This window comes from Podarcis pityusensis (genome assembly GCF_964106645.2).
Source record: "Podarcis pityusensis genome assembly, chromosome: 1".
NCBI lineage: Eukaryota > Metazoa > Chordata > Lepidosauria > Squamata > Lacertidae > Podarcis > Podarcis pityusensis.
This window is the reverse complement of record NC_138028.1, coordinates 94,694,418-94,720,657: the sequence shown is the minus strand read 5'-3', so window position 1 is coordinate 94,720,657 and position 26,240 is coordinate 94,694,418. Positions and strand designations below refer to the sequence as shown.

Sequence of the window (26,240 nt, the reverse complement as noted above, 5' to 3'; positions counted from 1 at the left end):
CTTCAGTGCTACTAACACAGCCGTTTGACTTCACCCCCAGAGGCACACCCTATTGCTGATGCCAACATCGACCAAAACTAAGGCCCTCTTAAAGGTAAAGGTAAAGCACCCCTGACAGTTAAGTTCAGTCGCATATAGGCAGTTTTTCCAGGTCATGTGGCCAGCATGACTAAGCCGCTTCTGGCACAACGGAACAGCGAAACCAGAGCAACGCATGGAAATGCCGTTTATCTTCCCGCTGGAGCAGTACCTATTTATCTATTCACACTTTTTGGCATACTTTCGAACTGCTAGGTTGACAGGAGCTGGGACTGGGCAACAGGAGCTCACCCCATCGCAGGGATTCAAACCGCTGACCTTCTGATCGGCAAGCCCAAGAGGCTCAGTGGTTTAGACCACAGCGCCACCCGCATCCCTTAAGGCCCTCTTATGTTGTCCCAAACCTAGGAAAGTGGAAGCTAAGGCAAATGCTTCAACAGGAGAGCCACCTGTGGTCCACAAAGATGTTGTGCAATGTCACAACGGTGTGTGCCTCCATGTACCCCCAAATCCACCTGGGGCAGTGCCTGGGACCTGCTGAAGCTACGCCACGTTGCCCTGGTGCTATATGGCTTTAGGAAGCTTTCTTGCTAGAGGACTGCTCCTGCGTTGTGGCTTGTTGGCGTTGTGGCTTGTTGCTGCTGTCACCACCGACCAAGCTAGGGCTGCATCTGGGTGGGTGGGTCTGGCACGATATGTCTGCACAGAGAGATGCCCAAAGCCACAACGCGCCACAGCCTGGCCTGGATAAGGAGAGGCGAGGCAGGTCGACTCCTCACGCGAAGCAAAGGCGGGGAAGGGAGGGAGGCTGGAGGGAAGCGGGCGGGCGGGCGGGCAGGCGAGGGAGGGAGGGAAGAGGCGGAGTCCCGCGCTTACTCCATTACGCTCCGAGCGCCCATAAACCAGCCTGCGTGCTCTTGCTCGCTGCCCGGGGCCCGAGGAGCGGTGAGTAAACAGCCCCAGGTGGCGAGGCGGCTGGGGAGCCGAGCGCGCACCGAGAGCGCAGCGCGACTCCGGCTGAATCCCATTTGCTGGTCGCAGGTGTCAAGGAGGAACTCGGGCGGGGGGGAGAGGACGCGGAACTGGATCGCCGTCCGCAGAGGGGAGCGGGCTTGCGCTCCCGGGACTCGGCAAGGAAGGGCGCGGAGACCCGGGGAGGCTCCGGGCCGCCCCAAAAGGCGTCTGACTGCGCGCAGAGAGCTCTTTCTGCGCGCCCCTTTCTCTCTGGTAAGAGGCAGGCCTCAAAGTAGGGTCTCTCCTCCTTGGCCTTTCCGAAGCCCACAGGCCAAATACCCAATCCATGATTCTCTGAAAACATAGTTTGTTTTTAAGGGGGTGGGGTGGATAAGTGCGCGCGCGAAGGACACGGCCAATTTCCTCTTGACCACCTCGGCTGCATTTGCTCGCCTGTCTCCCTTGCCCCGTTCAGCCCCGCCGCCTCCGAGTTGTGTTTGTTTAGTATCGCATTGTAGAAATAGGCTCCGAAAGGTGGTGTCCTCGGGGTCAGTAGTTCACGGTTGCCGTCCCCACCCTTCCCTCTGTTACAAAGGCATGGGTACTTTATCGTTTCCCACCCCAGAGGAGCTCCCATAGAAGGGAGGCCCTTTCCCTGACCGCCCCACGCCCCATGAAGATTTAGTATAGTATGCATAGGAAGGATGTCTTGAAAACCTGAATGAGAGGGGAGCATCCGGGCTTGCTCCGCTTTCTGGTGTGTGTTTGTGTGTGTGTGTGTGTGTGTGTGTGTGTAGATATGATTGCTTTCTGACAGTGATTTTTTTCTTTAAAAAAATGTTGAGGGGTACTCTCGTTTTCCTACTTATATTGAAATACTACCCCTCAATGAGGCCAAACTTAGATTCACAAAATGTTTAGGGGTATGCGTCCCCCCAGAAAAAAAAGTACTGCTATCTGATAATGTTCTGATTAAGACTTCCAGGACTGTCTCGTTGAACTCAATGGTACTTGCTTCCGAGTAAATGGGATCATGCTGTTAACATCACATGTGGCCAAGGCTGCATGCACACCCTACATTTAAAGCACACCCACACCCAAGAACTGGGAACTATAGTTTACCCTTCATGTAGCCTAGCACCCTTAAACTACAGTTCCCAGGATTCTTGAGGGGTGTCTTAAGTGCATGGTATGTACAGTCTTAGGCACATTTGTTCTGTAGGCCCACTGATAAGCAAGTATTGGGTGGGGTGGGGTGGGGTGGGGTGGGTTATCTCTTCAGACCCTTGAACTACAAAAGTTACTAGCCTGCAAAAAAAGAGATATGTTACTAGCCTGTTGGAGCTCTGTTGTCCCTCTTCTCCAAGCCCACCCTGGCCCTGGAACTTCTGTTTCTGTTCCAGCCACCTGCATGCATTTCTTGTTTACAGCCAACAGAGAGACCTTGCTCTGTTCACACATCTTAAACCCCAGTAATTCAAGTTCAGCAGAAACATCATCTGCAAAGTACTCCTCTTCTGTCTCCTCCATACTACCAAAGCAGTAGGTAGTAAATGCTTTACAGTCATACCTTGGGTTACAGCCGCTTCAGGTTGCGTCTTTTCAGGTTGCAGACCGCCGAAACCTAGAAGTACCAGTTACAGATGGGTAGCCGTGTTGGTCTGCCATAGTCAAAATAAAAAAATTCCTTCCTGTAGCACCTTAAAGACCAACTAAGTTAGTTCTTGGTATAAGCTTTCGTGTGCATGCACACTTCTTCAGATACACTGAAGTGTATCTGAAGAAGTGTGCATGCACACGAAAGCTTATACCAAGAACTAACTTAGTTGGTCTTTAAGGTGCTACAGGAAGGAATTTTTTTATTTCGACTAGAAGTACCAGAATGAGTTACTTCCGGGTTTTGGCGGTCACGCATGCACAGAAGCACTAAATTGTGCTTTGTGCGTGTGCAGAAACGCCGAATCGCAACCTGCGCATGCGCAGATGTGGGTTGTGAACGCTGCTGGTTGCGAACGTGCATCCCGCACAAATCACGTTCGCAACCTGAGCGTCCACTGTACTGTGTAAATTACTGCTGGAGGAAACTACAGCTGATTGAAGGATAAATGTGAATGCATTTTAGTAAGAGTTATCGGGTCATTCATTGGGGTTGGTTCTGATGCACTTTACTGAATCCCATTTGCTCAGAAGTAAGCCCTACTGGATCCAGTGAGACCAACTCCCAACACTTAGGATTGCAACCTGTGGGCATAGAGGTCTTCCATGCTAATTCCAGCTCTGTGTTTAAAAAAAAAAAAAAAAAAAAGCTCTGACCTTGCATATGGTCGCTATTCTCGGTCAGTGTGTTTCTGGTTTCGAATTTCTAGAGAGCCAACTGTGTTAATCTGCTGCAGTAGAAACAACAACAGAATCTTGTAGCACCTTGAAAGACTAAGACTAAGATCCTAATATCCTGCTCTCACAGAAGCAGTTTTCAGCAACTTGCCCTGTAGCTTCCTGTGCTCCCTGGAAATCTGCTCTGGAAACCTGGGGAGGGGACCCTCTGGAACAACATTGAGGTGGGGTAATACAGAGGGGCTGCAAGGTGTCCACAGAGGGCTTATGCCACAATAAATCAGTTTGTCTTTAAGGTGCCATGAGACTATTGGTATCGGTTGATAATTGTGCCATTCTCTATTGCCAATTCTTAATGCCTCTTAATTTTTCTGGAGGTGTTGTGGAAATGCTGTAATGTTATCAGCACTTCTCTCCCATGATCAGAGTTAAGGACACTTCCAGATGACCTGTTTGTCAAGCATTCATCCTGATTTTGCACCACATTTGTGGGAAAGCTAGGTGCCATTGTGCCAAATTTCCAGTGCATTTCCCCATCACTTTTCTTACCACAAAAAGTCCAGCTTGGGGGTGGGAAGTGGATATGTTGTGCACAGCCTCCCAATCAATTATAATTTGTGTGCTGAATTTGCCAGTATGTGGCTAAGTCCCACCCCAAAAGTAGCGACTCTCTGGAAAGGGCCTTTAGCTCACATTGTGTGTGTGCATGTGCAGGAGGGGGAGAAGCAAGTGATGTTTCACTTTGCAGATGATGTTTCTGCTGAACTTGAATTACTGGGGTTTAAGATGCTTCCCTTCACCCAGGTAATAATGAAGAATGGGACATTAAGGGTTTGGTGTGGTTTCACATAGCAGAATGCTAAATGAATGTTAAAAACGAAGACGGCGCTTGAGTTTTCATCCCTTTTCTTCCCAGGTTTGCTTTTGCTGCTTTGAAAGTATTAACATAAATAAAGAAGAAGAAACTTGACTAAAGAAAAAGTGGCCACTCTGATGAGGAAGGGGCTTCACGCTTTGAGTTTCAGAGCGGAGAAAGGGAGAGAGAAGCCTTTAGGTTTTCTTAGTTGTTAGGGTATATCAGAAGGGTTCTTCTGCATGTACCAATTCAAGGTTTTGGTATTTTATGGAAGTACCTGAACAGTTTTGATACCCCAGCAGTGAGTGAAGCAGCTAGGCCCCAGGATCTTCATTATACCTAGAGTTATCTATAGCACTCGTCCTAATTTGCTTGTACAAAGCTCACACAGAGGTTTGACAGTGTTCACTCTTCGTTGAGCATTTGTTCGGATTTGTTTGTGGGGAGGTTGTACAAAAGTAGACGTTCATCCTGATTTGCCTGCATGGCGCATATACATCTTCCTGTCAATTGGTCATTCATCCCATGTTGCCTGTGCATTTCCATGTCACCTTCCTAACTGCAAAAGGCCCACTGCGTTTTCTTTTAAGTGGATATGTTGTGACAAAGTACTTCACTTCACTTTAATTGCTCAGACATAAATTTCCAGTGTGTGAGTGAATCCATCTTGCAAAAGTTCTTATAGGCTAAACTAGAGGCAACCTACATCTGATTCTATAGCATCCTCCAAAGTGTTGGTGCTGATCTCAGCCCTGTAGACCCGAAGGAGCATCTCCACCCCCATCATTCAGCCCAGACACTAAGATCTAGTTCTGAGGGCCTTCTGGCAGTTCCCTCACAGCGAGAAGTGAGGTTACAGGGAACCAGGCAGAGGGCTTTTTCGGTAGTGGCACACACCCTCCCATCAGATGTCAAGGAGATACACAACCTTTAGAAGACATCTGAAGGCAGCCCTGTACAGGGAACATTTTATTGCTGGGTGTTTTATTATGTTTCTGTATATGCTGGAAGCTGCTCAAAGTGGCTGGGGCAACCCAGTCAGATGGGTGGGGTACAAATAATAATAATAATAATCCTGCGTGTAGGGGAGCCTTCAAATTACTTTAGGGCAGCTGAGAAGTTTTCTTGCCCAATTAAATAAAAGAAAACGTGCATCTCTTCACTGGTTGTGGTGGTGTTTGTGCAGGAGAACTTGCCAATGGACTGTGGACCTAGTGCTTGGCTGTTTGTGGTTGGAGTCAGTCAGGGTCGTAATCTTCCAAAATGTACTGATGTTCCGGAAATTGAGAAAGGGGATTGGAAGCAATATCAAATATTGATTTTTGGTGCTTGTGTGAGTATATAAGGTCAGGTAAGATCAAATCCTGAATGCAGCAAGCTGTTAGGTGACAGAAAGTTAATGAATGCATCAAATATGGCATCTGTTTGTACAAGACCCCCCCCCCCCACACACACCTTTTGTCCTTGCTGGTGCACACACATTTATTACAGGAATATGAGCCCTTCTCCTAAGAACATTTAAATTGCTTTCAGAATACAATGTATGCATTGAAATATGCCACTTCCTGGCGTGGCCAAACATGCTGGGAAAGGAGGTGTAGCTTATAGTATCAAAATTCCTGCAAAGCTTTTTTTTCCTCCTTCTTTTAAAAAAAGATTTAAGAATGACACTAAGATTCTTTGTGCTGCTTGTTGTAGCAGATACCAATTTGATGGTGCAGTTTTATATGCCATAACTGCATACAACAAAAACTGAAGGGGGAAAAATCCCCAAGATTGAGTGAATTATGCAACAACAAAAACATAGGAAAATATGCATTATAGATGCCAGTTGTTTAGTCTAGCATTCAAGAATGCCTTGACTTTGCCCTTGAACATCTCCAGTAAGAGACTAAATGGAAATAATCTTGATCAAAGGTTCTCAAAGCGTGTCGTGCCAGCATCTGCTAAGCATTTTTATATTAAAAAAATCACATCTCCAAAAATATAATTACGAGGAAATAGAATCCAACAGATGTGCAATGGTCATTATCTTTTCAGGTCTGGCAGTAGGGTAGGCAGATTATGGAAAACAAACAGGAGAATGAACAAAACATACTGTAGCCAGAAATACTATGCAGTATTTAAGGTAAAGGTACCCCTGACCATTAGGTCCAGTTGCAGGTGACTCTGGGGTTGCACGCTCATCTCGCTCTATAGGCCAAGGGAGCCAGTGTTTATCCGCAGACAGCTTCCGGGTCATGTGACCAGCATGACTCAGCCATTTCTGGCGAACTAGAGCAGCGCACGGAAATGCCTTTTACCTTCCCGCCAGAGCGGTACCTATTTATCTACTTCCACTTGACGTGCTTTTGAACTGCTAGGTGGGCAGGAGCTGGGACCGAGCAACGGGTGCAGTAAATAAACATGATATATTTCAGCCACATCAAAAATTGCATGCAATAGAATAGTATCAAAACATTATCTGGGAGAAAACTTACAGATAAAAATAAAAGAAGCATTATATTTTAAAAGTCAAAAATTGCAAATATAATAGTTTGAAATTCAGTTAAGTCTGTCTAGGCGTAAGTCCTATTAAGGCTGCAGTTCCATAGACACTTACTTGGGAGAAAACTGCACTGAGTGTCATGGGCCTTACTCCCTGAGTAAGCATATATAGGATTGCAGAGTCAGTAATCTAATGAAGAAACAATCTTCTGTGATGTTTTTTTCCCAGTGGGAGAAGCCTGTTTCAACCTAAATTCTTTCTCATGGAGCTTTTGCTTCATTTCATGTGTGCAAGGCAACATTCAAACATGTGGCCCTTTAAGAGCTGAGGGAAATCTCTTTTGTAAACCTGTAACAACCTTTCTGGCCTCCTTGCTTTGTATCTAAGCAAACAACACAGTGTTGCAGGTGAGTTCTAAACAAGACTGTAGAAAGAAGTTTTTAAAAATAGATAAAAAGAAGGCGGGGGACCATTTCAAAGTATTCATAGTAGTAACTAAGTACCAGACAGGAAAGTTAAAAAGTTGAAAATACCCATTTTCTGGAACTACCAATAAACTCTACTAGAAAATAGAGGCTCCTGATGTTCTCAGAAGTGACTGTTAATGCCAAAAAGGGGCAGTCAGCCCTTGCATGTCACTCAGAGTGCATGTAGGAAAGTTGGTGCAAAAGGAGTCATGAGAGAGTACTGCTAACCACAACCACCTTTCTAGAAAAGTAGGGCAGCAAATGTGCAGAGAACCAGGGTTGGAGTAATGGTTAGAACATTGGACTAAGATTCAGGAAGACGTGGGTTCAAATCCCACCCACCCCACTGCCATGAAGCTCATTGGGTAACCTTGGACCAGCCCCTATCTCTCAGCCTAGCCTACTTTGCAGGGTTCTTGTGAGGCAAAATGCAGGGCTGTATACACACATGCCATCCTAAGCTCGTTTGGAGAAGGGTGGGATGTGCATTTAAACAATAATAGTTTAAAATAAAAATACATCCGTTCCAGTATAAACTTGGTGATTTTGTGCAATAATTAATTCGGCCACTTGCCCAGCCAGGTTTCATTTCTATTTATTTAACTTTCAGCATTTTATTAGTGTTGTGGTTTGGTAGTCATTTCATTAAAGAACATTTTCATATACAGCTCTATGCTATATTTGTAATGACTAAACCGCTTCTGACACAACGGAACACCGTGACAGAAGCCAGAGAGCACGGAAACGCCATTTACCTTCCCGCCGCAGTGATACCTATTTATCTACTTGCACTGGCATGCTTTCAAACTGCTAGGTAAGCAGGAGCTGGGACAGAGCAACAGAAGCTTCCCCCGTCACAGGGATTTGAACTGCTGACCACCTGATCTGGCAAGCCCAAGAGGCTCAGTGGTTTAGACTACAGAGCCACCCACATCCCTTGCTGGCCACATGACCCGGAAAGCTGTCTGTGGACAAATGCCAGCTCCCTCGGCCTGAAAGCAAGATGAGCGCCACAACCCCAGAGTCTACTTCGACTGCACTTAATCGTCCAGGGGTACTTTACCTTATGTTTGTAATGAATAATAATAATAAAAACCTTCAGCAACAATGTGACCACTGCAGTCAGCAAACCCGTATAGATCCAAAAACAAAACATCCTGAACATGACCATCTCAGGAGCACAGCTGAGCCCAACTGGCTGTTGTCAGTGGGAGCTCAGTGCACATGCATTGTTTCTTCCATTGTATCATGACAGCAGCACAAGGAAGTAGGTTTGGTTAAAAGATAGTGACTGGCTCAAAGTCACCCAGTGAGCTTCACATCTGAGTGGAGATTTGAACCCGGCATCCCCAGTTCAAGTCCAATACACTGATTACCACACCACACCTGCTTAATAATAATAATAATAATAATAATAATAATAATTTATTATTTATACTCTGCCTATCTGGGTGGTTTCCCCAGCCACTCTGGGCAGCTCCCAACAGAGTAATAAGAAGAAGAAGAGAAAGAAAAAGAAAGCAAGCAATAAAACATTAAAAACTTCCCTTACAGCTAGCTCCACAACCTTCTATGCTGTTTCCTGTCCCCATTCTCCACCTAAATTCATCTCACATTCTCTTCTCTAATTCCGTTCACCTCCTTCATGGCCTGCAGCCTTGTGTGTCTTTGGAGAGAGATTCTAAAATTATTGCAAAGTCTTTGTTTCCAAAGTAGACTAAAGGCATAGTGAGTGCAAGTGTGCTTAATTATCATAGTGATAATGATAGGCTTGACTTTGGATATTTATCTTTAGCATTGCCTCTTGTGAAACACAGCTTCAGAAAATAATTCGCAATGCAAATTTCTGGAAACAATTAGACTTCTAATCCCGTTTCTGCGAACATGTTTGTGTGTAAATCTATATTCACATGGTGGGGGGAGGGAAGGAAGTGCTTGACTCCCTTGCCACAAAAACTGTAAATTTGCATTATTTGTTAGGCTAAAATCATGGTTGATCATCAAAAGTGCTTAGGGATTGGGTAATGGTAGCAAAAAGCAACAGGAGATGTGAGTAGTAAATGTCACCTCTTATTAATGGGAAAGAATTAACTTTGTTCACTGGCGGTTGTTTGGCATAGGCGCTGGGCAAGTTTCCAGAGGCCTGACAGGTAGGATTTAAGGTTAATTAAGCCTTGGTTACTTGATTGCCTATCATGAGTAGGGGCTTCTGGCATGCTAAATGCAATCAACCATCCACTGGTCATGTTATGTCATGCATCTAGAATGGTGAGGTCCATTTCCACAAATCTCTGGCTCTACCTAATAAGTGCTATCTGGCCAAAGAGGCTTCTAGCCCCCCCCCCAAAAAAAACTATTGATTGCTGAGTGGGCCCATATTGATTCATAGCCTGCCTTAGTTACCTTTACAAACAAAGACTCCAAGGGACAGAGTACAATTTCTAGGTTTTCTTGATCATCACAACAACCCTGTGAAGTTTCAAATAGGTGAACAATTCAAAAACTTAAAATTGTAGTAATATATATTAGCTGCTTTCTCTTCTAAATCAGTGGAGGTTTTTATTGTAATCTCTTATTCTGCTGCTTTTTATTGATGGCTCTGATTTTTAGGGTTTTTAAAATTTGCTATTAGTTTTATTTATTGTAATGCTTTAAATGAATAAAATTGGCAGTATTAAAAGCAACTGGTCCCAATAAAATCAAAATTGTTTTTTAAAAAGAAAGGCAACCAGCAAGCAAATTTTTTTTCAAACAGGTATCTTTTCACTTGCCATTCATCTTTGAAAGGACAACAGAGGAAAGAGGCTGCACACACCTCTTGCAGAGAAATAGGAAGATAAGCTAGCCTCAGTGAAGGATATAATTTGTAGCCGGTCCTCATCATTAGTGCATCTCAAATGCTGGGGAGGATCACGTAGATTACATGAGTCTTTGCCAACCTGGTGCCCTCCAGATGTTTTTGACTATAACTTCCATCAGCCAAAGCCAGCACAGTTATGTCGGCTGTGGTGTTGATGAGAGTTGTGGTCAAAAGCATTTAGAGGTTACCAGCTTGGCAAAAGTCTGGGCTAAAAGGAATGCAGAAACAAAATAAAATCAGAGAGCAGCAACAACGGCAATGGTTTAAAAGATTAATGGATATATTTCATGGCATAGTTAATCTCATAACTGGCCCTGATTGCTATGCTAGGTTCTTCTGTGGCAAATCTTTGTGGAATCATAACATTCTTGGCATGATGGCGGAAGCCATTGTGGTGGGTCTGCAAGTCAACAAGAGCCTCTTTTAAGACCTTTCCTGTATGCTCACTGACCACAGTGCCCTGTTGCGCCAGCAGGACTTAGTGTGCTGGCTTCTGCTAGCGCAACAACAAAGTTGAATCTGGCCCATTGGCAGTGATGGTATCAAATGTGAACACCTGTTATGCATAGACAAGCAAACAAATCTCTGGCAATTATTATCAAAACAACCTTTAACATTTTCAGACTTTCCAAAGAAAGAGTTCTTTTAAAAAAAAAACTATTATCGCCAGGTATTTGAGTAGTTAATGGAATTTGAGAGGTATTTTGCTGGTCAGTAAATGCATATTTAAATGTACACAAGAAATGCTTATGACCCTTACGAAACCATATTCCACAATTAAACTGCAACAGCAATTATTGTGCTGTCTGGGAGAAGCATCACATTTTCTGAACTGGAAAATAAAGTCTTTTGACTGCTTGGAAAAATGAGACTTCCTTGAAGCAGTCTATATGGAAACTGTTTGCTACAAATAAAAGACAAATATGTGAAAAAAAAGGTCTTAAAGAGCCCTTAGATAATCAGCCATTAGCTTTTCATAGTTGTGAGTGAGGAGCCAGGGCTTCCTGCACTGCGGTCAAAAAAGGCTGTTGCTATTTGTGGTGTCTATTAGGATATTGGGAATCTTGCAGATGGCCATGATGTTACTCTGCCTACTTTATAGCGTCTATAGTCTTAAGAACCTGATTCAGCTAAGCCCTTGCGATTCAATCCCAAGGGGATTCAGTTATGCTCTTAGTGTCTTAGTGTTAAATACATGCTTAAGTAGAATGCTGAGTCAAACTCCTTGACTTTTATCTGCTCTACAAAAATAACTATATTTATACACAGTTGGTTATGTAATATGCCTTCTGGGCTGGATGCTGTGCTCCAGCAACAGAACATATGATCTATACTAGGGTTTCAGTGTTGGAGCAAAAGGGTTGTTTGTCCTTTTGCTTAGACACCAAGAACTGGTTCTGTCTCCTGCATTAGGTAAAGGTAGGCAAAGGACCCCTGGATGGTTAAATCCAGTCAAAGACAACTATGGGGTGCAGCACTCATTTCGCTTTCCAGGTCGAGGGAGCCAGCGTTTGTCTAGACAGCTTTCCGGGTCATGTGGCCAGCATGACTAAACTGCTTCTGGTGCAACGGAACACCGTGATGGAAGCCAGAGCGCATGGAAACGCCGTTTACCTTCCCGCCGCAGCAGTACCAATTTATCTACTTGCACTGGCGTGCTTTTGAACTGCTAGGTTGGCAGAAGCTGGGACAGAGCAACAGAAGTTCACCCCATCCCACAGATTTGAACTGCTGACCTTCCAATCGGCAAGCCAAGAGGTTCAGTGGTTTATACCACTGCGCCACTCGCACCCCTATGGCAATGGTGCCATGGTGGCAGCAATTGACTCTGCTCAGTTAAAGCCCATGTACAGTATTTCCCCATGGATTTGCTCCATGCTGGTTTTATTGGGCAAGAACAGGACACACAAGCCTCTCCTAGACTGGAGAGCTGCCCTATAGGATATAGCACAACCAACATGGACTTTTAGAAGAGTGGAAAAGCCCTTCACTAAATACAACACAGCTGTACAAGAACGTAGGCTTAAAGTTACACTATCAAATTCTAATGTAATTATATTCTTTATTACGAAATGGATTCATGCAGGTCATTCCATTATTGCACTGGAGGAGTAACTGCATTCAGAAAATCCTGCAAACTGCGTTTTTTATTATAGCAAATAAAGGCATCGTATTAACTCACATGCTGACTTCTTCCAGTTCTCAAGCTTGGCAAACAGAGATGTTTAAGGTACAGGCTCTTCGCAATCATGTATTATTTTTAAATATCTCTCCTGTAGCTATGGGGGCAAGGGAGGTAGCTATGCACAATGTATCATGTGTGGCAATTGCGTTGGACTTCCTTCTAGATGTTGTAGCCTAGCTTTGGAAGCCCCTGATGTCCCAGAAAGAGAAATCGGAACAGCACATTTTCTTGCCCTGAAGCACAAAATACGTATCGGGCAAATCGCATTCCCAATTTTTGGCACTCTCAAGACATGTAGGTGGCTGCCTCCCTCCCACTCTCATGCTGCAATGCAGAGTACACTTACCTGGGACTACACCCTACTGAGCACAGAGGGACTTACTTCCAAAGATACATGCAAAGGATCATACCGTCAGTTTCCTAACTTTCAAAAGAGGTTGACAGGAGCCTTTGCCTTACTGTTAATTTTGCCTCGCATACTGCTGCTTGTACCTGCCAGTAAAAGGTACCATGACTGACACACACTCACCTTCATAAATTTGTCTTGCTAGATATTACTGCTGCTGCTGCTACTGCTATATCGGAGGTGTGCTTAACCTGTCCTGGAAACCAAGCAGTTAGTGTTGCATCTCCAGCTCTCATGAATCAGTTACCAGCTGAAATCAGACAGGCACTGAGTGTGGTGTTGTGTAGACACCTGCTGAAGACATTTTTGTTTGGGAAGGCTTTCCCTGAGGTGCAACTCAGTCGTTTACGGAAGATCAATTTTATATTTGAGGAAATGTTTCATGTTTTTTTAAGCGTTTGCATGGGTGGCTTTATTGGTCTAGAATTCGTAGAATGATTTTATTCTTACAAGTTCGTGTTCCTGTGTTTTAATTCTGTTTAACAGTGTGCTCCACTTTGATGGGTTTGTGCCATGAAATGGTCTCTACATTTTAATAATAATAATAATAATAATAATAATAATAATAATAATATCCCAGCTTTCTTACAAGGAGCTCAGTGTGGCATCCTTGTTTTTCCCCTTCCCTATTTTATGCTCACAGCAATACTGTGAAGTAGCATAGACTGAGAGATGGTAAGTGGCCCAAGGTCACCCACGGAGGTTCATGGCTGTGTGGGGATTTGAACCCTGGCCTCTCACATCCTAGTCCAATGCTCTAAACACAACAACACAGCGGCTCTACTTTTCCTCTACGCTGGTGGTGGTGCTGAGATATATATGATTTCTGCTTGGCATCTTTACTGCTGTAACTGCAAATTGTACGCAGATGGGTCAGGTTTATTAACTTTCTTTCTGGATGGAGAGACTCTTGGGATATCTTGTGGAGCTGGAGACAAAAAAAGAGTCTTTGATTAAAAGGTCTCTTTCTTACCAAAATCTGTTCAGTTCACAGCAGGGATGTGGCACCTGCTCAGTTCTTCTGAGAGAAGCCTCTCCAGATCTGAGGAAGGAATTAAATGACTTTGTTTCCCTCATAATGAAGCAGCTGCAGGAAGTTTTTGGGGGCCCACTTTTTTAAAAGAAAAATCGGTTAAAACTGACGTTTATTTCAGGTGCCGATGTTCTCCTTATTTTCCTATCTTCCTTTAATGATGACTAATTGCACAGTCCTGAGACCAAATAAATATGTATAGAACTGAGAAATTAATTTAGTGCCCAAATTTATACCAGATGTGTTGAAAAATTAAAATGTAAATTTTAAAATGACATGATTAAATGAGAGCCTATCCACTTATCTGCAGCCTTTTAAAAAGAATAATAAAGCAGTGCACATTTTATTTCCTTCTGACCAGTGCCCTGACATTAAAGGAACTCTCAGTCAGGAGTAGAATTAAGCAGGGCTGCTTGCAAACTGGTAAAGCAATTTCGCCACCTCTTTGACTTGAAGAGGAGTAGAAATTGCTGTCCTTGGGATATGGGTTAGGAATTCAGCATACTTTTCAACCAGCAGTATGGCTGCCTCTCAAACTGGCAACATTGGATGAGAGCTGTTCCTGGTTGCGTTGAGGTTGAAGTTATTTCCACTGCTCTTAAGAATAAGTGCCAATTATGGGAAGGAGAAACAAGAGCAGAGTACGTATGTATGACCAGTCCCAGATAAACATTACATGTGAATCAGCAAAATAAGGTTTTGGACCACCAATGATGCATACTTTAGCTCTTGCCAGCCATTCTGCTAGACCACACTGTTTCTTAAACAATCATCTTACAACTTGGCTTAATCGCCTTGAGCTCATGATAGCGCAGTATTTAAAACAAGGGAGTTTATTTAATCCACCTTTAATTACAGAGGCCATGCCTGTTCATTTCCTTTAAAGCACCTTGGCTTGGCTTACATTTTTCAACCATTTAATTGTCAGTGTTTGCGCAAGCCACATCATCCATCAATTTGCCCCGTGAAAAACAAAACAAAAACCTGCTTCTCTCAAAACTTTGCAAACACATCTTTCTTCCATTTCTGAATGGCACTTAATTACAGAATATAAATGCCAAACTATGAAAGAGAGCAGAGCAGTTTGCCGCTCCTTAGGGAGAACGTAACGGTGCTTTTGAAGTGCTGTGGGCCCATTGTGAGAGAAGTCGCCAGGGGAAAAAAACCTACCTTGACGTGTTGAATATTAATATATCTTTATTTCACTCGCTCAGAAATGCATTTCTCTTTGTTTTGAGACAGGTATGAAGAACTTGTGGGCCCTCCAGATGTTGTAGGACTATGGCTTCTGTCACCATCCCAGACCATTGGCCATGCTCGATGGGGTACATCAACATCTGGAGGATCTCAAATTCTTCACCTTTGCTTTGACTACTTCTTACTTAGAATGCAGCTCAAACGAATAAATAACCCAAGTGACCTTTCATAGCCTGACTCAAGCTTTGTCTACTCCTGTGTTCCTTCCAAGGCAAAACCTTAACATGTGTCTGCAACTGCACTCTATTCTCACCCGTATGTTGGGCAGAGCAATAGAAAATATGTCAATCAACCCTCTTATGGTAGCTACCTCACTCTTGTGACTGCTACCTCAAGGCTTATTTGCATCAGAGCAGCAAAAGGCACTGATCCATCTAACCCATATATTCATGAGTCTGAGAACTTTCCTAAATATTTATTCCAGAGTAAAACACATAGATTAAGGTAGGGCTGAGCGAAGCCTAAAGATGCCAAGAAAACAATGCGTTGGAGGATGGAAGAGATTCGTCCCATGCTTTCACCACCCTGAATATGTGAACAAAAAAAAGATGGTTAAAATTAATTCAGGCTAAGCTAATCTACTCGAAGCAATTATGATAATATGGCATAAGGCTGCAATTCTAACCCCAGCTGTTTATCTTGAGTGTAGACATACATTCACTTACTAGTTAGGAATAAGAGACCACCCGTTTACAGATTTCCTGTTAAGCTCTAACATGTTATTTGTTTTGTTTGTTTGCAAAATTATATCCCACCCTTCACTGTCAAACCAAACAGCATGAAACCAATCAATAAACACTGAAACATGCAATTCACTACATAAATCATTCCATCTGTCAGCATACTACTAGATAGACCAGGGCTCCTAAATCAGAAGGTCTGGAGAAAAGGGTAGACTTCCAGCTGGCCCCAAAAGATGGCCAATGGTGGTGCCAGCTGGACTTCAGGGGAAAAAGAGATTCTGCAACTGGTCCCAGAAGAAACTGGTCCCTTTCATACAAAGTGGGGTGAAAGGAAGGCGCCATTTTCAGCCGGGTATCTGATGCGACTTTGTGTTTTGTTTGCTTTAGCTTATCGTGATGCCGGAGGGTGACATGGCAAAGCCACTCCTCGGCCGACAAAATGTGGAAAGTAATGCAAGCCTCATTGCAGCCACTGGTAACACGACGGTGGGGATCCTGGGCAGTGGTGACTTTGCACGCTCCTTGTCTATGCGCTTGGTGTGCTCAGGTTTCAAAGTGGTGATTGGAAGCCGGAACCCAAAGCGCAATGCCACCCTCTTTCCATCAGCAGCTGAAGTAACTTTCCAGGCAGATGCTATAAAGAAGACAGATATTATCTTTGTGGCGGTTTTCAGAGAACATTACACCACACTCTGCGACCTCAGTGATGAGCTGTCTGGCAAAATCCTGGTGGATGTCAGCAACAACGATGAAATCAACCATCACAAAGAATCAAATGCTGAGTATTTGGCGTCACTTTTCCCATCATGCACTGTTGTCAAAGGATTTAACGTCATCTCAGCGTGGACGTTACAGTCAGGCCCAAGGGATGGGAATAAGCAGGTACTGTTCTGATATATTGGTTGTGTGTATACATCCAGACCTGTCACACTTGGAGAGAAAGAAAATGTGGTGGGAGGGGGGGAGAAAACATGGCTAAAAATGCAGTTACAATACATTTTTTCTCATACCTGTGATCAGGGCTCTTTGCAGTTTGGAAATAACTTGTACACAGCCTGCTGCCTTGCATACACCTCAGCAAAACCCCAAAACTCTCAGCTTCCTTTAAAGTAAAACACTAAATTCTGGGTCTCAGAGTTGCGAGAGCCATGATTTTTATGCAAATGGATTGATTATCTGATTGAGTCAAACAGAATTAATTCAAGCAATCAATTAAGCTGTCTTTATATTAGCAGTTCGAAAGCACGTCAAAGTGCAAGTAGATAAATAGGTACCACTCCGGCGGGAAGGTAAACGGCGTTTCTGTGCGCTGCTCTGGTTCGACAGAAGCAGCTTAGTCATGCTGGCCACATGACCTGGAAGCTGTACGCCGGCTCCCTCGGCCAATAAAGCGAGATGAGCACCACAACCCCAGAGTCGGTCACGACTGGACCTAATGGTCAGGGGTCCCTTTACCTTTTATAATCTAGTGACAGCCCTTGCGAAACAAAAACCAAAAAAAGCCACCCTCTCTGGTGTTCAGGTTCTCTAGGAGTCTGGGTCATAGCCTACAACTTACCTCAGAATTCAAGAAACTTGGGAAGAGGAAGTACATATGAGTCAACAGAGACAAAGGTGCACACATGAAATGCTCAGGTGTGTCCGTATTATTGCTTTGTATGGCACTCGCCATGCCATCGCTCGTCCTTGAACCCCGTACCTGTGCTCCTGATCTCTGCTTGCCAGTCGCTGCCATCACATGTCTTCTGTTTCCTGCAGGTCTTCATATGCTCCAACAACCAAGAAGCCAAGCGTGCCATTGCCGAAATTGCTCACATGCTGGGGTTCACCCCGGTGGACATGGGCTCCTTGTGCTCAGCTCGTGAGATTGAGAATATTCCGCTACGGCTTCTCCCTGCCTGGAAGATCCCCGTCTTCTTGGCCCTGGGTCTCTTTCTCTGCTTCTACACATACAACTTCATCCGGCAAGTTTTGCACCCTTACATCCGGGAGCAAAAGAACAAGTTTTACAAGATCCCTGTGGAGGTCGTCAACACCACGTTGCCTTGCGTCGCCTACGTCATGCTATCCCTCGTCTACCTGCCTGGAGTGCTGGCGGCCATTTTCCAGCTCTACCGCTGCACCAAGTATAGGCGGTTCCCTGACTGGCTTGACCAGTGGCTGCAGCACAGGAAGCAGATAGGTCTGCTAAGCTTTTTCTGTGCAGCCCTGCACGCTGTGTACAGCTTGTGCCTACCCATGCGGCGATCCCATCGTTACTCGTTGCTCAGAGATGCTGTCAGTCAGGTACTGTACTTCCAATTCTTTGGAATGCTGGTACATGGTCTGTTCTGTCTGCAAATGATGTGGGTGTAAAAAAAATGCTGGTGATCTTAGCTCGTCCCTAAGATCAGCCTCCATACCTGAGGCCTGGAAAGTGGTCAGTTTAGCACCATTTAAATAAATAAAAAAGCAATTTGGGTCAGAGAAGATTTTGGGAAATTACAGGGCAGGTAGCTTAATATCTGAACCAGGAAAAGGGGTGGAAAGCATTATTAAAGCTAAAATTACCAAGCACATAGTCTTGCATAGTTTCTGCAAAGTTAAGTCTTGTCTCGAGTGTGTCAAATAAGTATATGGATAAGGGTAATCCAGCAGACACTGTGTACTTGAACTTTCAAACAGCTTTTCATTCTGCCCCCTCACCAAAGTCACTTTATGGTCCTTTTATGGATCAGTAACTGGCTAAAGAACAGGAAGCAGAGAGCAGGACTAAACTGACAGTTAAGACAGTGGAGGGATTTAAGTAGTCAGTACTGGACCAGTGCTTTTAACTTGTTCACAAATGATCTAGAGTTGTTGTTGTTGTTTCTACCCCATCCATCTGGCTGGGTTTCCCCAGCCACTCTGGGCGGTTTTCAACAGAACATTAAAAACAAAATAAAACTTCAAACATTAAAAACTTCCCTAAACAGGGCTGCCTTCAGATGTCTTCTAAAAGTCAGATACTTGTTTATTTCCTTGACATCTGATGGGAGGGCGTTCCACAGGGTGGGCACCACTACCGAGAAGACCCTCTGCCTGGTTAGAGGTGATTAGTAAGGTGGCCAAGTTTGCTGATGACACCAAATTGTTTAGGCTGGGTAAGAACAAAACAGGTTTGCAAGGAGCTGCAGAAAGATATTTCCAAACAGGGCAAATGAGCAGTAAAATTGGCAAATGCAATTCAACGTAAACAAGTGTAAAGTGATGCAGGTTGGAGGAGAAAACCATAACTTCACATGTACACTAATGGGGTTCTGAGCTAGATACGCCTGACCATCGTGATCTTGGGATCACGATGGATAGCTTGATGAAAATGCCAACCCCACTGTGTGTACTAGCTGTGAAAAAGGCAAATTCCCTCATTAGGAAAATAAGCTGCCATTATCATAGTGTGTTATACAAATCTATGCTGCGGCTGCACTTGTAATACTGTCTATAGTTCTGGTCTCCACACCTCCAAAAGGATACAGTGGTACTTCTGGTTATGTACTTAATTCGTTCCAGAGGTTCTTTCTTAACCTGAAACTGTTCTTAACCTGAAGCAGCACTTTAGCTAATGGGGCCTCCTGCTGCCGCGCAATTTCTGTTCTCATCCTGAAGCAAAGTACTTAACCCGAGGTAATATTTCTGGGTTAGTGGAGTATGTAACCTGAAGCGTATGTAACCTGAGGTACCACTGTATTGTACAGCTGGGGGGGGTGGGGAAGGTACAGAAAAGGGCAATCAAAATTACCAAGGGCCTGGAGCGACTCTCCTTTGGAGTACAGGTTGGAATGTTTGCGGCTTTATCATTTTAGGGGGGGAAAGGCAAGAAAGGGTGGATGTGGCAGAGGTGTATAAAACCATACCTGATGTGAGGAAAGTGGACACACACACACAAACTATGGAATTCATTATCATAAGGTGTGGAAATGGCCACCAATTTGTACGGCTTAGAAAGAGAATTAGACAGATTGATCAAAGATAAGGCTACCAGTGACAATGAATCATGCTGACTGCATCCTACCCCCCGTATCAGAGACTGTCTGTCTCTTAAGTAGCAGTTGCTGGAGATCACAAATTGGAGAGTGCTATTGTCGCCAATGTCCTACTTATAGGGCTTCTCATGAGCAGCTGATGGACCACTCCGGAAAACAGGATGCTGGATGAAACGGGCCTTTTGTCTAATAGCAGAGATCTTCTTACGTTCCCCAAAGCATTGCATGGGAGTTTCAGTGCAGCTAGTGGAAATATATTCCACATTAGCAGTTTTAGACTCACAGCCTAAGAAATACTGATGAATGCAAGATGCCGCAATGAGTTAGCACTTTTCAGGTTTTTTATTCCTGCTAATATTGTCTGAGCCTCCTTCCCGATCACCTTGCTGTATTCGGTGCAAGGGATGCAGTCCCTCAACAGCCTCTTAATTCCAGCTGCATTTATTTCTCTTCTGTGATTCTTGTAAATAAATCCCTTGCAAGCCGTTGATGCCCATTTCCCTCTTTTCTTGCATTGTTTCTTTCTTTCTTTCCCCCCTGAGCAACATCCTTGCTTCATGAATCGCATTGATTTTAATGGAATAAATGGCTGGGTCTAAGTGTCAGTCTCTGTAATATAGTACAAATCCCATTTCTTTTTTTCCATTAGCCTGAACGCTTCTCTCCTAAATGCACTTAAACCAAATCCCATTAAGCCCTGAGCAGTCAAGTATTCAGAGAGCGACACTTGTGGACTTAGCTCAAAACTGGAGCTGATTTCACATATTAATTGCAGCCTTCAATGGCAAAGCATGGTCTGATCATGGAGGTGCCAAGTTATTGGCAAGCCCTGCAGAGGTCAGTGGGAAATTGAGGCTGATACAACAGAGGTGTTGCGTATTTGACGTTCTCTGGTCCAAGAGGTGGGAAGACAGTCTGCCGTGAACAGGGCTGCACTCTTCTGGAAGGAGCAGGTCTGTAGCTTCAGTGTACTCCTGGGGTCACATTTGTCACTGGAGGACCTCAGTGGCTAGGAATGCCTGTTTCCAGTTACCTGGCTGCTGCATTTTGGACCAGCTAAAGTTTCCTAGTTGACCAGCTACAGCCCTTTGGAACAGAAGCGAAGCCACTGTAACTTCCAGCTTGAATTGCTGCAACATGCTGCAAGTGGGGCTGGCCTTGAAAACAACTAGGAAACTTCAGCTGGTCCAAAACGCAGCAGCCAGGTTACGGGATTGGCTTCCATTTAGAACACACATAAACCCCTATATCCTTTTAAATGTGTTGCAGACAGGAGGGTTGTTTTTATTAAGTATTTTGTGTTCTTTTTATTTGTATTTTAATGTTGTGAACTGCCCTGTGATCTTCGGATGAACTTAATTTAATTGTTTAATAAATAAAATAAATGTCCAGATCCAATTCAGTCCCCAAAATGTCTGAAAGGCTACCTCCTTTCTTAGAGACCCCCTCAAGTGTTAAAATCAGATTACCTTCTTGATAATTCCACCATCCTCAGTAGTTTAGAGGGAGTTGGCAGCACAAGAGAGGGTATTCTTTGTGGCAGTTGCAAAATATAACTTGTAAATGATGATGATGGCGACTGATGAAATATAAGGTTGCTGGATGGACAACATTGGTGCAAACTCATTTTGTCCAGGAGAGGAGGCAGGTTGCAGTGGCAGTAGATTGAGGCCAATGGCAGAATTAAATGCCTAGACTGGAATGGGAGTCAGCCATGTGCTGGTGCAGAAGAATTTAATCATTGCCACCTTTGACAGAAGGGCCACCAGGCTGCTGCTGTTAAAGAAAAGAAACCCCATGAAAATGCTTCGTGGGTACGGAGCGAACTCTGTGTATCTTTTAAACCCTCTTTTGTTGCTCCTACACACCTTTGCTCTTGTTCCTTCAGGTGGAGAAGAAAACAGATCCATGGATAGAGGAGGAAGTCTGGAGGATGGAGATGTACATCTCTTTTGGCATCATGGCCTTGGGCTTGCTGTCCTTGCTTGCCATAACCTCACTTCCTTCCATCTCCAACTCTCTCAACTGGAGGGAATTCAGTTTCATTCAGGTAAGTGCTGCAATTCAAGGGTTTTTAGAGAGGGGGGAAGGAAGACAGTTCCCAGGGCCAAACCAGACACAACAAGGCTGTTGTTCACATAAAAAGCAAGGGATGTTTTTCTAATCTCATTCCAGTGCAGGGTGGCTGGGAACAACCTTCCTTTTTTCGTTTTCACCATAAAACAAGTAAAAGTAATGAAAGTAGTTCAGAAGATTGAAAAGAAGGGTCAAGAGCTGTTTTAGCCATGCCCAACATTAAAGCATTTGAACAGCCCCTTGGTTTCTCAAGCCATTTGCTGCTGCTGTTTGAGAAGTACAAGCCCTAAGTTCCTCTGGTGCACAGGATGAGTGTTGGGGTTCTTTGGACCCCAGACAGTTCTGCAGCATAGATTTGACACTTAAGAACTGATTTGCGGCTGCCACCCCATATTAAATATAGAAAATATCAGCACAAAATACGTTCAATACTAGTTCAAATCCATTTTTTTTATTTTCCTTTTCATTTCGTCATTTGCTATTTGTTTCTCTATATTGCATTACCCTAACAGAGGACTTTGTTGTTCCTCTGCCCCCCAGTGGTGAAAGTTTGTGTTTGTGTGTGTAAAAACTAGTTTAGAAGATCTCTACTAGGACATGCATGTTGTAAAACGACATCAATAATTTATTTTCCATGCATGTGTATTAGGATACAGTCCACTGCACACTTGCTTAATAATAAGCCCTACTGAATCCAGTGGCCATTTACTTCTGACCAAATATCCATAGGATTGTGCTGCTCTTTCTTTTTTAAGGAAGCCATTGGACTAAGACAATGGTCTGGATACTGAATTTCCCTTCCATAAACAGAAGGGACTCCCAAATCAACAATTCTTCCTGTTAGAAGAAAGAGGTTAGGGGTTGGAGAGAGGGGAGAGGCCATTTACGTACATCAATTCCCCTGCAGCCCCCAGCACATACCCCAAGCTGTTCTGGAGCGTCCCCTCTATACTCTGGAGTGGAGTTGCAGAGGACATACAGTGGGAACCTGCAAAAAAATCACCGCCACCAGCAGCAGGATCTCATGAGCAGAGTTCCACTCTCAGGAACTTAGGATCCATGCCAATGACTCATCAGAAGCAAATCACTGGAAAGTATCCTGCTCCAGTCATTGTATCTATTTTAGGCTGAATTTTAGCTGCCTGAGTTTTGCTCATTTATAAGAAAAGAAAGGCTTGTGTTACAGTTGTTCCATACCTATAGTTAGAGTGGTTTGTGTTAAAACTGCTTCACTGTGGTGGTGGTTGCATAAAGGGAGCTGTAAACTTTTACAAATCATTACTTAAAATTGACCTGATTACTTGGCAATGGACCTGATTACTTTGTGCCAGCCTTTGACCAGAAATGTAAATGTGAGGACAGCTCATCTGATCAGGCCAATCCGCTGTGAGAGTCTGGGAATTTGAAAAGAGTAGCTTCATTCTGCCCAAGTAAAATGCCCTAGAATAGGGGTCAGCAAACTTTTTCAGCAGGGGGCCGGTTCACTGTCCCTCAGACCTTGTGGAGGGCCGGACTATATTGGAGGGGGGGTAATGAATGAATTCCTTTGCCCCACAAATAACCCAGAGATGCATTTAAAATAAAAAGGCACATTCTACTAATGTAAAAACACGCTGATTCCTGGACCGTCCACGGGCCAGATTTAGAAGGCGATTGGGCCGTATCTGGCCCCTGGGCCTTAGTTTGCCTACCCATGCCCTAGAAGCTCATATATTCCCACCAACAGAATCTGGCCTAATAATAACAACAACAACAAAAATGTCAGCATTACCCATTTTAGCTCCTATCCCACTCAAATTAGTTATAACTACATCACATTGAAATCAGCAGCTTAGCAGTTTGGTTAGGAGGAGGTAAATCAGGGCCATTCGGGTGTGGTGGCTTTGTCCAGTTGGCTGCTCAGGATGCCAGGAGCCCCAGAGAACCCACATGCACCTTGTTGGAGGTCCCAATAGATACGCCTGTTTCAAATACTAGGTCATCCACCCACCCACCCTCTCCATCATGATATCATTCCTATTCATTTTCTCTTTCCAATCTCTTGTTCTTTTTGGATTTGCCCGCCCCCCTCATTCTCCAAGTCTATGTCCCTTATTGTGACAAAGCTAAAGTATACCTAATTGACATAAGCACATATTGCCTATATGCCTCCATTTCCCCCTCCATCTGTTTTCCCTTATTTTAGCATACAGGGACCTGTCATGCTTGCTCTATTGACGCACATTCACATGGCTACTAATAATAATTTTCATTGGTTTCGGACCTAATTAAAACTTACTTGACCTGGATGGAGGGCAGCCTTTGGGGATAAGGCGCATTTCAAAGCTGCTGCTCAGGTGCATCCCAACCCTGTGCTTACTCAGAAGTAAATCCCACTGAGGAAAGTGGGACTTGCAGCCAAGGAATTGTGTACTGTATTGGACTGTAGCATTGGGTAGGATACAGCTACATACAAAGGATAAGCAACGCTTGGGGAAACAAGAGTACCCAACTCCAGCCACGTCACTGAAAACAATGTTGTTGTTCCTCTTCTGCTCCCCTTTTCAGTCCTCCCTTGGCTTTGTCGCTCTGGTGATCAGCACTCTGCACACCCTGACTTACGGCTGGACCAGGGCCTTTGATGAAAGCCAGTACAAGTTCTACCTGCCTCCCACCTTTACTCTCACGCTGCTGGTACCGTGTGCTGTGATCCTGGCCAAACTCTTCTTCCAGCTCCCTTGTATGAACCAAAGACTGCGGCGCATCAGGAACGGGTGGGAGAGGGGCAGGTATGTCAAGTTCACCTTGCCCAGAGCATCGGGGGAATTTTCGAGTGCAGAAACCAGCAGCACTGTGTGATCCAGCATCTCTCTCTCTCTCTTCCATCATGACAAGTTTTCAAAGAGCACTATGAAGATTCTGGGGGTTTCTGAATATAGTTTTTGTTTGTTTTTTGAAGCTTGTAAGTTTGGTATTATTGAATGGTGGTGATAATCATCATCTTATTTCAGGCACTTAAGGAAGGAATGTTACCAGTGTTTTAGAATATACTGGTAATTCTGGGGGTGGGGAGAGTGGTTGCCTTAAAACTTAAATCTTTTGGGGGGGTGTTTGATGCGGCGGGGGAGAGACGTTACCAATGTATCTGGCTTACACCGCAGTATTTGGAATATATTGGTAATTATGTAAGGCAGGGGTGGCCAACATGGTGCCCCTCCCAGAAGTTTTAGACTACAACGTCCATCAGTCCTGACTATTGCCTAGCCTGTCACTGATAGGACTTGCAGTCCACAACACACAGAGGGGCCCATGTTGGCTAACCCTGATGTAGGGGGTGCAGAATGGTTGCCTTAAAACCTCAGTGCACAATTTTAGTTGCACAGTTTAATGATGCATAGGAAAATAGAATCACTCTGCTGATGCATTCAACAAAGGGGTGGGACACAGCATTTTCTGCGCACCTGGCAAATGGTTTCTGTCTTCTTCTTTTAAGCCAGCATTCCTGCATGATCACACAGAGCGCACAATCAGTCCACCCGTAAACCAAAGTGGCAACTCTGGAAGGGCCTATTCTCCGACAACAAACGGTGTAAAAAAAAAATACTCTAGGTCAGATTGGAAGTACGTGTTAAGTTTATTACACGGCTGCCATTAAAACAGCAACCACATGTTTATAAATCCCTCCTCCCCTTCTGTATACAAACTACCTGTGCCCCGATGCCACAGCCTGTGCATTTGCCCACCCGACATGATGGTCTGAAGCTGACGGGACAAAACCAAAAAGTGTCATCGGTTGTTGCAGAGGAATAACTAAGCGTGAAACTGCCACACATTTAAATGCAGTTCCAGCCTCACTTTTCCTTTGCATGGGCCAAATTCACACATTACTACTTATGTATTTATTACATTTATATAACACCTTTCTGCCAAGGAGCCCAAGTCAATTTATGATTTTTTAAATATTGAACAAATAAATGATGCAAAATGTAAAGTTGGCCCTGACTGAGCTGGTGGGGGAGGAGGGAATAGGTCCGACTGGAGCAAACCAAACCATGATGTTGTCTTTGCCTGCTTGCCTCTCTCTTCTCCTTCCCACACAACTGGTGTCCACTGACTGGAGCAGGCCACTATGTCATCCATGCAGCAATTGCTCAAGTCTCTTTGGCAGCTTTGATTAAGTGAAACGGCAGGTGTGCCAGTGATCGTTTTAGCATGTCAACAAATTAGGTAAAGTGAGCTTAAGAGGAACCAGGCTGCAAACTGAGCACATGCTGGCCCTCAACACAAATTCCCTCAAGATGTCTTGCAAACAAATGGTGCAAAAGTTGGAAAGCAACCTCCATTCCCAAGAGGGAGTAACAAGAAGCTGGTAGCTCTCTAGAAACATGGAACAGTTGATTCTAAGCAGAGCCTGTTGCCCTATGAAACCTCCTCCTGTGTCCTCATCTGCAGCATGTCGGTCTCCCCATCCACCTCGCCCTCCAGCCACTTCAGGTGACACACAGGGAAAGATCTCCTGGAATGGATCGCAAAGTTTGTAGTGGCTGGCAAGGAATCTCTTCAGTCCAAGGGTTACACTCCCTTATGAGGAAACCTTTGGGGGCTGTGTGCCAGTGATGGGT

General features: G+C 44.3%; 2 protein-coding genes across 6 annotated transcripts in view; one reads left to right on the top strand and one right to left on the bottom strand.

The window, feature by feature from the left end:
• Positions 1-896: 896 nt before the first annotated feature.
• STEAP3 (STEAP3 metalloreductase) lies at positions 897-25,609 on the top strand. Of its 3 annotated transcripts, none has more exons than XM_081007825.1 (5): positions 897-984; positions 15,950-16,444; positions 17,321-17,848; positions 21,452-21,613; positions 24,187-25,609. In XM_081007825.1, exons 2-5 carry the CDS (start codon positions 15,959-15,961, stop codon positions 24,475-24,477), a joined length of 1,467 nt encoding a protein of 488 aa, XP_080863951.1. In that variant the 5' UTR covers positions 897-984; positions 15,950-15,958; the 3' UTR covers positions 24,478-25,609. The 3 variants fall into 3 exon arrangements, with proteins under 3 accessions (XP_080863951.1, XP_080863952.1, XP_080863953.1); XM_081007826.1 differs by lacking the exon at positions 897-984 and adding an exon at positions 992-1,266; XM_081007827.1 differs by lacking the exon at positions 897-984 and adding an exon at positions 13,599-13,743.
• LOC308479111 (UPF0538 protein C2orf76 homolog) overlaps positions 17,828-26,240 on the bottom strand; it is a 29,936-nt gene continuing 21,523 nt past the window's right edge. For all 3 annotated transcript variants that reach the window (XM_081009583.1, XM_081009582.1, XM_081009584.1), the window contains one exon: positions 17,828-17,896. In XM_081009583.1, coding sequence (XP_080865709.1) covers positions 17,845-17,896 — 52 coding nt within the window. In that variant the 3' untranslated portion in view covers positions 17,828-17,844. The remainder of the gene's footprint in view (positions 17,897-26,240) is intronic.